This window comes from Panicum hallii, chromosome 1, assembly GCF_002211085.1.
Source record: "Panicum hallii strain FIL2 chromosome 1, PHallii_v3.1, whole genome shotgun sequence".
Classification (NCBI taxonomy): Eukaryota; Viridiplantae; Streptophyta; class Magnoliopsida; order Poales; family Poaceae; genus Panicum; species Panicum hallii.
In genome coordinates, this window is record NC_038042.1 from 31,023,062 (window position 1) to 31,038,423 (window position 15,362).

The window sequence follows — 15,362 nt, forward strand, 5'->3', positions numbered from 1 at the left end:
AGAATCTCAAACTATGATCCGGCTGAAGCACGGGGCCGGGTCCGATGACCAACAGATAGGATCGCGGATTGGGCTAGGAAGGACTGGACCTGTCACACTACAAAATTGATTAATTGATCAAATATGCTGAGGTTTGTGCTTAGTTTTTGGAGGGGTTTCCGAGAGCAGTTCTCTTTAAAAATAACCCTGCAGGTCCATCGATCGGTACTAGAAATCGTTAGGCCTCGTTGAAGTTGCTCCAGCCATGGTATGGATCAGTTCTTCAGGACGGAAGACTGTTACAGAATTCAGGGCGGAGCACTCATTGAGCTGCCTTGCTGATTAGCTTTGTGAACAATTGGTAGTGCTTAATCCATCTAAATATCAATGTTGCACACCCCCCCCCACCCCACCCCCACCCCCACACCCACCCACCCACCAAACAACAACCACCCCCCAACCCAAATATCAACTTTTGACCTCGATATACTGCTGCCCCCGGTGCCAACAGCAAATTTGGTACCGTTAAGTGTTAACCCTAAGCATGCAAGTGAATACCTAAAGGTATTTTCTAGCTCGGTTGATTAATTTTTTAATTACAACAGCATGTTACTCTAGCTGATTTCTCCTCCCAAATTAATTATATGGATTGCCACACTAATTCATATTTATGATTTGCGTCTCTAACTAATCCTAAGCATTTGACGGCAACAGAAATACAAGAAAACGCGTTTGCACCTAGGATTTGAAACGCATGGGTCATAATACGGCAAAAGACACCAATCCATCTGCTATTCTGGTCACGCGAGTTCTAAGATTGAATGTACATATGCTAATGAGTATGATATGTCCATACTAATGTCTAAGTCTATATTGAGTTTTGGAAGGGGAAAAAAAAGAAGAAACAGCACTCGCAACCACCACATAAGGTGACCTTTCGGTTGAGGGCGCCAAGAGTTTGACAAAAAATGGATTTCCATCGTATAATCTGTGCTGCACCTTAAAAAAAATCCGTGCTGCCATCCCTACACAGAATCCCGCGCATAAACAAAATTCACTAGATGCAAATGTTTATTTCTACACTCAGATCTTGTTCATGCACGCGTAAAAGATGGGAAAGGTACCATGTTGGATACATTCCAACACTCATTTATAATCGTATAATTTCACGAAACTACTGATCAAGGTTACCCGCAGAACAAACTAACGAATTTCTCTTTGCCATTTCCAAAAAAATGGAAGAAAAAACAAATATGATGTCCACCTGCAAAAAAGAAAACAAAACATATACCACAGCCCCACCATGGAACCGTAATGTCATGCCTAAACAACCGAAACCATATACAATCTACACCCAACAGTTCTAAAACTTGAGCGGAGAATGCAACCCCACCACCAGAGGGGGGTTTCTCCAACAAATGCTCTTACAAGCCCCCCCCCCCCCCCCCAAAAAAAAAAAAACTGATGGCCCTAACAGCATGGCAAGCAACTGTCCTCGAGAGAAGAAACCTTTGGGTGTCACGCTTGCACAACCAAGACTGCAACAGGCTAGAGGAACATGGCGGCCAATGACAGATTATCCAAGATGGTACCATCATCGGCTTCTCTCGCAAGGATAGAATTTTGCAAGCCTAAAATTGTCCTACCTTGAAAGGTTGGCTAAGGCTGCAAAATTCATTTACCTGCGATTGGCAAATCGTAGCAAATTGACCAACCACCAATGCTATACTGGCAAATGGCAAAGCAATAAAAGGAACCATGTATATCGTCACTGTGCATTTGACTTCTCCAATTTCTCTTTCTCAATTTCAACTTTCCTTTCCTCAGCATGCTGAGCTATGCCGCTAGCAAGCGCTTGATATCGGAAATCCAAGGTCTGCATAAGGTTCTGGAACCTTGCAGGATCAGATGTTTGCAAACCTGTTACAGAGAGTGGAAACTTATGAGGACTTGCAACTAGATGCTTTCAAGCGACAGCAAACATTTGATAACAAAAACTACAATTTACCTTGGACAGTTTCAACAAAGAAAATGAATGGATCCACCTCATCTATCGGTGACTGTAACTCCTCGTCATCACTGAAACCATCATCTGAGTCATCATCCTCATCAGCTGGCTGGAAGCCTCTAGCCTGAATCATTACAAAAATAAAGAGTCGAGCATCAGGATTAGAAAATGCATCCTTAAGAACTATACCTATTGTCTCAGAACATAACTGAAGTTGAACTGTCTGAAACACAAAAGAAAACAGTACCTGAACTAATAATAAATAACTGTTACTACGATAAATGATTGGTACAGGGTAGGTACAGATTGAAAAACACACCTCTGCAGCTAATTTTTGGAGCTGAAGGCTGCTAACTTCATCCCCATCTTCATCATCAAGACCCATCTCCTTATCTGAATCAACTTCCTCATCTTCTTCATCAGCATCAAAGCCATCCATGTCATCAGCATCCTCCTCATTTTGCTTCTTATTTTCTGAGGATTGGCCAGGGGGGAACACAAACACAATTAGAGAAGAACAGTGAAGTTTAAGATCACAAAAAAATAAATTGCATAGAACATGCTCAATAACCAAAACTGAAGGCATAATTTATAAGAACTCAAACCAACACATAATATGCAAGTTCACCAACATAATCAAACGCAAACTCAACCTGCAACTTGGTCTTTGTAAGCAACAAGCAGCTCAAGTGTTGCTTTGAAAATCCGATCTAAAGCTTCTGCTGGGATCTTATCAGCTGGAAGTCCAATAAGCGAGGTCAGGCCCAAGCAGCAAACTTTCTTATCATGCTCTCTGCAAATGAAGGAACAACAATACTGGTTCATCATAGGTATATCAAGAAAAAAGAAATATAACACTTTCTTATCATGTCCTCTGCAAATGAAGGAATACAACAATACTGGTTCATAATATAACACTTTCTTATCATGCTCCCTACAAATGAAGCAATATAACAATACTGGTTCATCATAGGTACTAGGTACATGAAATATAACCGTGCAAAGCAGACATCCATACCTCTTGAAATTGACCCGTGCACCACTCTTTTTTACTTGTTGCAGCATAGCAAACCAATGGTTAAAAATGTCTACTGCAACTCCAAGCTTATTTAAAGTTTCAAGGGTCAGCGATGGATTGTAGTAGAGCGCATTAGCAATCTGCAGGCACCACATGATAGTTATCAGGTACAAACATAAACAGGGGGTTCACGAATCAGCAGTCAAAGGTGAGTTGAGTTTTTACTTTTAGAATTTCTGTCAATGAAAAATATTTAGTTGAAAAGATAAGGTTGATGTCATAGATTCATGGTGAAAAGTGTTTTTATATTGTGTAATTTTCCGATTTGAAACATCACAATTTCATAGAGGATGCTAGTCAAAGTGTCATCTTGTAGATTAGGTAGGACTGCAACCAGTGTCCTCAACCTGGGACAAGGATTCTATCTAGCTGGTGGTGCCAATCTCTGAAAGCTAGCAAGTAGCAAGCAGCACCAGAAAGGTTTCCCTCGGCTGGCAGATAGCTACCAGGTTATTTGTATCCTAGTAGTGAGTTTGAAACTCAGGTCCTTCAAGATGGTAAGCTATTTGCCCTTGCAAGTACTAAACAGAAAGTGAAATACTGAGTATCACTAGATTAATAGCAATATAGGTGTATTCATATTGCATCTTACCACTTGTACAAGGAGGCATTTCAAATATGGCTTCTGTGTTCGACGTAACCGCTCAATTGTAATCCTGAGGTAGTGTTCAACCCACGGATCCACATTGCCTTTGCAATTTTGAAAAAGCACTTCAATTAGCTTTGGAGCAGGTTCGATATCAGAATCTTCCATATTTTCGTCCATCATAATCTACAAGTGTTGGCATTTATCAGCAAAAGGCAGTGACACTCAAATCACCAAACACATCATAAGAACGCTAATGGAAAAATTAATCTAAACAAAACTTACAGATTGTAGTGCATTCCACAGGCTTTGCTGATAATCTGGGTCTTTGCATGCAAGGAAATGATCAGTTCCCCGGGAAATGTAGTTGTCCAATGGAACAAGAATATCTGTAGGAAGGTACCAAAAAAAAATAAGGCCAAATTGCGAACGGACAACTAACATGATGAGTGCTTATGTTTTCAGGTTGCACTCATGGACAATCAGAAATAACTACTCACAAATGGGAAGTAAGTTCACATGGAATTAGTCACATTGTTCATCAGATAATCAGACAAGTTTCTTTAAAAATGCTTGGAGCCTCTTTTCAAGAAATCATTTCTAAAGGCAGATCAAACATGCATTAAAACCCAGCATACCAAATTAAAACGTAAAATAGACATGGGGTTAAAACCAAAAACTGACAATAGAAGTATGTCAAAAGAGCACAACACGTTTTCGGGCCATTGGAAACTTAGTTTTAGACAACCCCTTTTAGCTGCAATATTGAACATTAGCTTAGTAACACTTAATAGAACCTATGTTCAGTGCAAATTATAACATGTTAGACATAATGTTTCCCACCTGCCAGTAGCAGCAACTCATGAACGAGCAATATGCAAGCTAACCCCTTAAGCAAAATTATCACATGAAGTCCATGTAACATTACAGAGTGCCCAAAGGACAAGTGACTAACCATTTACTGTACATCTAGGAGAAGAATAGTCTACTAGTCCTACATTAACAGAAGAAATAGCCCCTTTGATTCACTATAGATGGACCATCATGTACATTAATGTGCTAAGATGTGGAAACCCTGGAATAATTCTCAATATATGACCAGTTTAACAATTGGAACACAACAATGATGCAAAAGCATGCAGTGCATGCCTTTGTAAATTATTATGATAAATATAACTTTTTTTCCTGAGACAAAAGAACAAAATATATAGTGCCATATCATAAAGTTAGACATACTTTCAAAGAAATCTATAGCCCAGTCATTAAGTGCCTCCATCATCAATGGCCACAAGCTCCACATGTCCAGTGAAATTGTAGGAGAAAAAAATGTCATATACGAGACAATTTCAAGAACTTCTTCGTAAACATCTGCCAATGAATTGGAGACATTAAGTGCATGGAGAAAAGGGATAAAATAGCAATACATGATGACTAGAAGTCAGTGCTAAATCACGCAGATTTATGCCTTGGTTGTTTGGCCTGCCAAACTACAAAAAATCCCTAGTTCTTGTTAAGCATTGTAGCAACATGAAACTTCGTGAAGCTTCTAAAGGTTCAAAAGTACATTTGGAAACATGTGTGCAACAAAATGGTTCTGTCATATATCATAAATAATAACTACTTGTGTATTGGCATACTACATAAAATTAAAAAATATTTTTAGCCACTCCACTATTTGGAAAAAAAAATGCATGGTTCTCCACTCTCCAGTAGTTCAATGAGCACATCAAATATTGTTCAAAAGACATCTGGCAAGTTTATTTTATATATTTAATGAACTTTAAAAATATTCTTGACACCTGAAAACACGATAACATATTTACACGCCTCTGTGAGGCTAGTTGCTTGCTGGGGTGGGGATATTTTTTTCAATGTTAATAAAATCATTTTCAGTAAATAATAATTAAGTTGTACTGATTAGAAGAACTATTTTGTAAATGAATTAAAAAATCACTAATGGTAGTGAAGTTATTCAATGCGGTACAACTTCATTATGTATTGTTTGCATCATCGCACAATATTTCATACACATCTTTTGATCCACTAGTTTATGGAGTTAAGCAGTTCAAGACAACATTTAAAAACCAAACAACAGACATCTATCAACTATCCGTGAACAGTATATACCTTGACCATCAGATGTCAACATCCTGCGCATTATAGGCAACAACGTAGGTTCTATTTGTATAAAAAGATGTGGGAGGCTGCTAATGGACTCGAGGATTGTGCTGATTGCTCGTAAGCAACCAACAGCTGCCAAAGCACCAGAATCATCAGCTTCATCATCAGCTTCTGAACTTGCCATACATCTCCAGAAGGCAGCAGCCTATCAGATTAAAGAAAAAAGGTTTATAAGGTGGAAACATTTGCAGAAGAACTTAAGTATATATATACAGAAAGAACATACCAAATTCTGGCACAGTCCTAGTGCATATGGTGCCATCTCTTCGCCAAATTTGTCGACGATGGTTTCAAGGGTGAACACAAGATCCTCATTCTCAACTTCATTCATCAGCTTAAAAAACTCTGCAGAACACATCATGAGCTAGAAGATTAATTTATCATCGATTTACTAGACCAAGGTAACTATTTTCATACCATCAAGGAGTTGAGGAAGTATAGGTCTGATCTCATCCAAATCTGCAGATATAAAATTATAATCAATTATTTCAACTAAAGTCCACAATTTTAGTAAGGATTAGAACACCAGATAAGAATACCTTTGCAGGCTTCAACAAAAGAACGAAGTGCAAAGACCGAATCAACCCGCACAGGAAGATCAGGATCACGCATTCCAGAGACTATACAGTGCATAGCCTGACGAAAATTGTTCGGGTCTGAAAAGTTGATATGGGCATACTGCCCAGCAACCCATGCTGCCTATAATATTTCAATATATCAGATCAACCGTAAAATAGAATCAATACAAGTAAGAAATTAATCAGCACAAAAGTAGACCATATTTGATTGTCCCAAGAAGGAAGCACCAACCTATAACATTCAACCTATACTAATATAGAAAGGCGCCAAATGTTTTCATTACATTTGTGTACCACTGATCAATTCTGTTCATATGATCCATTCTGCCCAATGGTTCTAATTGATTAATGACACTGTTACAACTAATGTGGCCCCTGATCATCACTTATAGCACTAATCTTTACCTATTTCTAAAACACGTAACGTTTCCACCTAAATTTTTAGTTTTCTCCACCCCGTATATTTTTAGTTTGGGCCTCGGTTCACCCCGTATATGGGTCGGACCAGCCCTCCGTCCACAACTCGATTACGTAGAACCCTACAAATTAACGCACGGGCAACTATACGTATCCGATACTTATAGTCTTTGTCCGTAGCAACGCACAGGCATATTTGCCTAGTACTATTAATGTGACCATCATCATTACGTCATCTAACTAAATAGAACAGTTAACATGATTTGTGCCACTGAAAATATGGATCAAAGAATATGAATAAAGCGTTAGCAGTAATTCACAATGAGTAAGTAAATCAGCAGTAAAAAACAAGCAGGCAAAACAAACTTTCAGAGTATTCCACCTTTGCACGCAAGTGTCCAACTCGACTGCTGAATTCAGGAAAGACATGTTGAACCAGCATCCGCTCCAGCTCAGATTTATACGGATCCGTTTGCTTTAGTTTATCGCACAGTGTCCCAATAGCGAGAAGAGCACCATCTTTTTGGCGATATGGCTTAAGATCAGCAGGTGCCTCATCATACCTGTTAAGTATGCCATCAATTAGAAAGTCCACGCAGTCAATAGTTGGAAAACAAATGATAGATACCCCATTACCTCCTGAATATATCCACAATGAAATGGATGAACTTTTGGAGGTTGTTTTTCCCTCGCTTTCTAACCAATTCACTAACAAAGTCCATAGCAGCTGTTCGGGGACTGTACAAGTCTTCGATAATATCTGTAAACATGAGAAATAACATTGTGAGTAATCTGATTACACTCTGAACTGAGACAAAAAGAAATACCACATAATTTTTTATCAGTAATAGCCAACTCTAATCGAGATAAATATGCAGATATCAGTAAATTCACCATAGCCCTTGCGAACATATTCATGAGGATCTTCGTCCCATAACTTTTGGTCATTGTCATTGAAGCACATGAGAGGAAAAATTATCTCAAAAAGAAGTATATCAATCTGAGGCTGCATCATCTGATACATACTGTTCTTTGTAACACTGCAAGATACAAAGCAAACAATTACTGATAAGCATTTCTACGATGACTAAGTAAGTTGGATGACTCGCAATGACAAGCAAGGAAAACCGTAAACTGGATTTGGCACAAACTGCCAAGAGTTGTGAGAAAAACTTAGATGACAACTGCACTGAAAGAAATATCTGGGAGGCACCGTCGCACCGAACTAAACCTTTGTTAATTGAACAAAGAAAAATTTTGGGCAAATCTGTATTAGGAGGCTAGGACACCCAGGGAACAAGCTGACTTACTCTTTTATGCAAACTAGCACCTCCAGCAGCCCAAACATATTCAAGTTAGGGCTCCAAAGTTGTAGGGCTTTACTAGATCTTAACATTGTCTAGTTATTAGAATTTGCTATTCAGATAACCAGATTAGATTCTATTATTAGATAGGCCAACATAATATGGACTGAGATCATTCTTTGAGCTCAAACTAACAAAGCAATTTCCTCCCTCTTCTCTCCTTGTGCCACCAGCAAATCTTGTACTTTACCAGCACCTGGACACTGACATCCAGAAGCAATCCACCAATGAAGCCCATAGCAGCAAATATGCCGCACAATATTTGAGTGGCTGACTCATTAGTTGCAATCAATGATAACTTCATGCAGATTCAAGACAAAAAAAAACAAAGGATGATGCAGATTGTGAGATGCTAGCATCACAGAAGACTACTTTACAAGCACAAAATGACTATCTTTGTCATCAAGACACACCTGTTAGTCAGATACTGAAGAACAAGATTGATAACCCTATCGGGCAAGTATTCGCCAGTACGAATTGCATTCAGCAGCTGCATGTGACATGCCAATATTTTTCCTGCGTAGGTCTTTTGAAACATTTGAGCAAAAGCTTTACTTTCTGGCTTCTGAAGCTTCAGATCACCGAATCTGTATACAGTGAATTATAGATCAATACAGAGTGACTACCTAAGATAAAGTTCACTACATGCTTATTAAAGACTGACCGGGTGTAGAGACGGTTCAAGATATGGATAGTCCATTTCTTAACTTTCCACCAGCCCCAAGATTTCCTGATCTCAGGATCTATCGGTTGACCTTCTACAGGAACTGGCCTTTCCAACAAGTTTATAAACAGAACCATCCATGCATTGAAGACATTGGGATCAAATAGTTGCTTCGGAATCTCCAACTGCACAAGCAAAGAGCAAACGACGAAGCCAATTAGATATGTCCAGAAACATGATACAAAACAATAAGTCATAAAAAATTTGATTATAGAGTGCAGAACATACATAAATTGACGACCAAAATATTTTGCATATCAACTTGATCAAATCAGCTACTTCAATTGGCGGATTGACAATCTGAACCAGTTTGCTAAAAATGCTTAGTAGACGAGGAAAAGTCTCCTCTACAATGTGATACAAAGGTATCCTCTCCTCCTCAGACTTGAACCTTCAAAAAAAATGGAGACATCAGAGAAATGGTGCGACCAATAATATAATATTAAAAATAAAAGTGATAGTTTCATCCTAGGATGGCAAGACAACACATAAGACTATTAACAAGCTCGGCTTTGGGTCATCTCTTCATTGCTGTTATCTCTTGCAGGTCTGCTACCAAACCTCAACTTGGAATCATTGTCTAATCCAGTCGCTTGGTATGGTAAGGCTACAGAATCACTGTAGAAACTTGGTTTCCTTGAAGAGGTCAAACCAAGTCAAAAAGGTTGTTTTGGTGTGAACAGGTGAGGTCAAACAGTTTTGACTCAACCGAATATCCCAAATGGGAAAACTACACAGGAAGCACACAATCTGAGATCTGAACATGGAACCTATAGACGCAACACATTGAATAGGCACAAGGCTCATCGACTACAAATTTATTTTTCTGGATTATGTGGAATGATATACATAGGTACGAATAGACAGCTGTTCTACACTTGAGCTACCTCAAACATGATCACAACTATTTAATGCATAGAGACCTAAATTCATATGCTCAGGCATGCATCTCTATCATGTTATTGCTTGCTACGGTATCAAGACCTTAAGGAGGACCAGCATGGTAACTTGCTATAAAGAAATGTTTTTGAGCCTTGGGCTCTAAGGGCTGTGTTATAAATCTTGATTTAGATGGCCCTGACTGTTGTGTTATGAATCTTGATCTAGACGGTCCTGACCGTAAGGCATGACTTCAGTGCCAGCAATGGCGCGCCGCACCCACATTGCAAGGATAGGAGAAGGGGACTGGGACAACAGATTTACACGTTCTTGCTTGCTTCGATTGATACATCTGGTCTCTTTATACAGAGAAGCTAACTTTAATACCTTTGCAAGAGACCCTTATCTCCAACTAACCCTAACCCTAAGGTGCCACGCTGCCGAACCCGACCCAATAGGCCCAGCTGACTACCAATTACAGGTTGGGACATCTGCAGTTAATATACAAGTTTAAATAGAACAACCATACAAGAACAAGACAAATAATACAAGACAGCCAAATATGGTTTAGTAAACACTTAGGTGAGACGCAATGGGAGACAGGAAGCAAAATACATCAACGAATAACATAACAATGGGCAAAATTAAAAAAAATGGAATCAGAAATACGAAGTGATACGCATACTTACTCATATTTCCTAGCAAGAACCCTTAGCACATATAAAGCACCAAAAATTTGATTTTGTAATTCTAAGTTGTGTGTAACCCAATGAAGGAGACTTGGCCACTGCTCAGGATAATCAGAATGAATTATTGTTTTGATACTTTCTCCAAGCTGGGCTCTACAAATAACCATAAAAATGTTATGAAATGTTTTCGTAAATAACAACACAGAATATAACACTTCCACCACAAGATAGCAGAGTTTCAACTTCATCAAAAGAGAGTTCAGGCCAGTATTACAATATTATATAGCATTTAAAACATTTGACTTGATATTTCTACTAAATAATTAATCCGTAAATCCCTTAGACTGGACCAGGCAGGCATGAACCTGGGTTTTGGTGAAATGGGATCAGCTAACATGCCCTGATCTTTTATACCTACTGCTTTACTGCAGACTGCAATCAAATGGACAAACAAAGAATATCCATGACAGAGATTCTCTGGATCTTATTCAGCACAATCATTAGTATACAAGGGTAGAATTGAAATACTTATCAGAACCAAGTTTGTTAAAAGATGGCAAAGCCTAGCCAGTAACAGAATGTAGCCTTTTCCCCCAATTAGGGAGAAAAAAAAAGAAGTTACTACGAAGCAGTTACCTTAACAAAGGGGGCACTTGAACAATAAAACCAAGTATATTTTCACGGACCATGGCCTTATCGCTTTCTAAAACTTTTGGGGACTCATCTACAGAAACAAAATAAATATATGAATTTAAGTTAGCAGAGGATAAGCAAATCAATGTTACCAGTTCTTAGGAAATATAAGAATTTAAGTACACTGACAACCTCTGCATACCTGGATCATTAGGAGACCAGTTTTTTGCAATAAAATTCTTGAAATGAATGCTTGCGACCTGGCGTACAGCCATATCGCAATTTCCATCCACAATGATCTGTAACAACCTCACCAAATGCTGTGGCATGTACTGGAACTAAAGAAATTGGACAAGTGTCAAGTCAGTTCAGTGCTCAAAGGACAACAAAACCAGAAACATTAAGCAATGAAACCAAGGGAAATTGCAGCACCCAATCTAACTGCTAACTATCCACAACTTATGACAAGGAGCTCATGTCCATATGTTTGCCCGTATCAATCTTACGCCCATTTTATGCTAAAACAAGACCTGTCATGGACTTAATTCGAACATGGCCGGAATAGCAAATGGACAAGAGAAAAATCCTGCCGGAATGAACTCACAGAGAAAAAAAAAAGAAAAGACTCATATCCCAGTGCAAATATTAGTCCACGATGAAGCAAGGTACGTCCCCTTTCCATCTTTAAACGAATTCACAGACCCCAAAAAACCATTTAACCTTATTTCATTATACTCAATTTCTTTAGCACTATTGGCTGTTGTTTACACTTACAACTTTTAACTCATTAGTGTTGAGGCTCCCTACTATAAACACAAGCTAATAATTCCAGCACCCATGTTAGCAGTGAAACAAGAAGCGATGACATCATAAAGGATTATGAAATAGAGATATGTAACATGAAAAAAAATGGTAAGTTCTGTACAGGGTTGACAACCAGCATAACAGCAGCAAATTAGTTCACAAGGAAGCAGCTTAAAAAAAACTCAGCCTGTGATGGAAAGACACCAGCCCCTTACACAAGGGCCTGCCCGCCACAGGTCGGCTGCTGGCCAGGGAACCAGCAAGTGACCTTTTTTACCTAGCCCTGAAATTAGCTACCATGGGGAGTCAAACCAAGGACCTGGGGTGCTACTAAGGTCACTGCAACTACTAGGCTACAGGCCCTTTCATGAAGCAGCTTCAGTTTAGGTACTACAACAACTAGCTTATATTTTGTTTAATGGTTATCTTTTAGATTTCCTTTTAGTATCTATCTATTTGGCTATCGTTCAACAATATAGAGCATTGATATCATTCTCAATCAAGACAGATTAATGAACAAGCATATCTCTACCAGTAGTTCCATCAACCCAAAGCCTAATATTCTCTTAAAAGTCCCGCCATCAGGAATGAAAACCAGCCCTCCTCAAGAGTAACATTTACCCTGAAATGATCCAAGTATCATGACATTGTGTATCAAAGCCAGAACCTTGGCTTCCGCTAGTGAGTTATACCCAACATCCCTACAAGTCAGCTTGAGTGCATAACGCACCAAGTGATGTTGCAACAACCAAACCTTCGTTTTTTCTGCAGTTAGTGATTCTGTCTCCATACTGTTGAATGTTTGAAAGCGGGAGTGCCATTTGCGGCGAATATCACAGAAAGTGATACAATTCAGTTGACAGTGTTGTGCTCATATCAGCTTACAGAAGACCAAGGAGGAAAGCTTTCCATTGACACCTTGCTTCAGCTCACTATGTGGCCCACAACCTCCTCAGTCCCCGCTGTGATTGCCATCCAACACAAGTTCCACCAATATTCAGATGACAGATATCGTGACCCCTATTGTAGGATTACAAGGTGTGCTTCAACGCACAACAGCTAGGGATTGCCGAACGAGGGTGGGTGTCAGAAGTTGTCATGTGCACAGAGGTCCAAACAAGCTCAAATCATCAGTTCAGACTGTGACAGTGATAGTTTATCTCAGGATTACCAGTCCCCTTGTGGACAGTTCCTTGTGCATCATCTAATGTTAGTGAAATTCTCAATTTTCTATTGAAAAAGTCATGGTCTCTCTAGTGCCAACATAATTTTTTTTCATCCCCTTGTGACACTACCATCATAATGGAGCTGCCAGTGGCACACATGGGACAAAAAAAAACTGATTTTTCCATTCCTTGTGTGTCACTGCTATCAACTCTGGTATGATGGCGGTGGCACAAGGCATAGGGGATGAAAAAGCTGAATTGGAGGCATAGGAGTGGCCATCACGTTTTTAGTGCCAAATCAAGAAATTCTCAAACATTGGAAGTCACGTAGGGAATTAATTTGCCATTTTCATCTTCCTAAATTATCAACAAAAAGTTGTACCGTATCAGTTTGACTACAGCCTAGTATTATATTTATCATGAAAGTCTCGAAAACGCATTGAGTTCACTTAAATAGCTCATTCAAATAACCTAAGGATTGAGCCCACAACACTCGGTGCACCATTTTGACCAACATTTGTTACACGAATACAGTTCATTCAGTGCATATAACCTGATACAATCCACTCAGCTGCTGCAAAAAGTAAACAACTGGTGGTAACATGTTAAATATAAAATTGCAGGTGCAACCAGAAGATAGCACCCAAACCTCAGATTGGATCCTTAGCAGCTGCCAGCAAACAGCAGCAATTAAAGATTGCCTTGTCAAAAACACTGCATTTGTTCCCAAAAGAGGGAAAAAATGCCCATTTACACATTTTCAGCTGACTGACGCATCTTAATTGACCTACTAACTTTACTGGTGTCCTCTAAATCTCACCCCCCAAAGCAATATTATATCCTCCTTGCATCCTCTATATCAAAATCCTCTCCACCAACACTCCCTATATCATGTCCTTTATACCCCACAATACAATTTTTAATAGTTATATCTGAAACAAACTCCAACTAACTCTTCCCTTCCCTCCAACCAGGATCGCGCAGGAACGGTAGTTGCCGTCGGAGAGAGAAGGCAGAGAGGATGGAGGAGCTCGGGACGTCCTCTGCATTTGGGGAGCACAGGCACCATCCTTTAATTTACGGAGCTTTTACGGGGTACCGATGCAGCGTTTACAGGACCCAATCGTCCTCTATAATAGGGAACAGGATCTTTTAGAGGGTACCGATAAAGACAGTCTAAATAGTTCATTGATTCTGCAAGACTCAGTATGGTAGCACCTCTGATATAGCAATTGGAAGAGGAAGCCCAGCGTTAAGAGACTTAAGTTTGCTGAAGTGTTAGGAACAAGGGAAACTTTCCATGAGTAACTAGCAAGTATAATTTCTCTGAAATTCCTGTAAGTACCTCTGCTCCAAACAGAATTGGTAATAACGAAAACAGTTAAAGGAACAATGGGGATACTTTGGACCACCATCATGGACTGCCAAAGTAGGACCTTCACACGATTGTGGTCGACTATGTTGCCCATTTGAATATGTTGACCCGCTAGCTTGTCTGCTCGAACAGTTAATTGAGCCACCAACTCTTTTTGGCGTCGAGCAAGGCACGGAGTAACTAAAATTACTGTACGCGACCCCGGAAAACTTAATGAACCTAACAACTCAAACCCGCTGCGACAGTACACGTAGTACCTATTTACCATCACCGCAGTTTGCCACAGTGAAAACCTGCACGAGTACCGGGGCACGACACCACAAAACCACTCACACGAACCCTGTACCAATCAGAATAATCAGAGCACCGACGCGGACTCCCAAAACACCCCTGAAAATAATGCAGCGCTCCGAGCTCGTATCCAGCTCCCAGATTCGCGCACGGATTACCGGCCATCGAAACAAACCCCGTAGTTCGGGACTCGCGATCAAACAGTGCCGCGGCGCCGTGAATGGGGGATTGGATTCTGAGAGGGGCAGAGGAGTGCCACCGAGAGAAAAGGCGGGGGCAGGCGCTCACCTGGTTGAGGCTCTCCTCTGCGGCCTTGCGCTCCTCGGGGACGTGGCTGAGCGCCGCCCGCAACACGACGGCGAGGCTCGGCAGATCCATGTCCACCCGCGCCGGCAGCGGCGGCGGCGGCGGGTTGTGCCAAAGAGGCGGGAGGGAGGAGGCGGGCACCAGGAGGCCAAAACCCTAGCTCAGGGCGCGGGGCTCGGTCTCCTCCGCCGCCGCCGCGAGAGCCCTGGGATGGAGAGAGTAGGGCGTGGGGCGCGCGGGCGTGGGGGTGGTGGTCTCTCCTTTTTGGCGTCGCGAGGTCTTCGGGGAGGGGGCGTGGCGGGTG

General features: G+C 40.5%; 1 protein-coding gene across 1 annotated transcript; it reads right to left on the reverse strand.

Annotated features, from left to right (window-relative positions):
- Nucleotides 1-1,091: 1,091 nt before the first annotated feature.
- LOC112888026 (importin beta-like SAD2) lies at nt 1,092-15,362 on the reverse strand. Its single transcript, XM_025954366.1, has 22 exons — nt 15,041-15,362; nt 11,319-11,454; nt 11,120-11,207; nt 10,484-10,636; nt 9,144-9,306; nt 8,856-9,040; nt 8,605-8,778; nt 7,722-7,867; nt 7,464-7,587; nt 7,210-7,390; nt 6,372-6,531; nt 6,250-6,291; nt 6,059-6,177; nt 5,779-5,977; nt 4,888-5,019; nt 3,937-4,040; nt 3,658-3,837; nt 3,006-3,145; nt 2,641-2,780; nt 2,307-2,461; nt 1,988-2,111; nt 1,092-1,899 (listed from the first exon to the last, which is right to left on the reverse strand). Exons 1-22 carry the CDS (start codon nt 15,128-15,130, stop codon nt 1,748-1,750), a joined length of 3,087 nt encoding a protein of 1,028 aa, XP_025810151.1. The 5' UTR covers nt 15,131-15,362; the 3' UTR covers nt 1,092-1,747.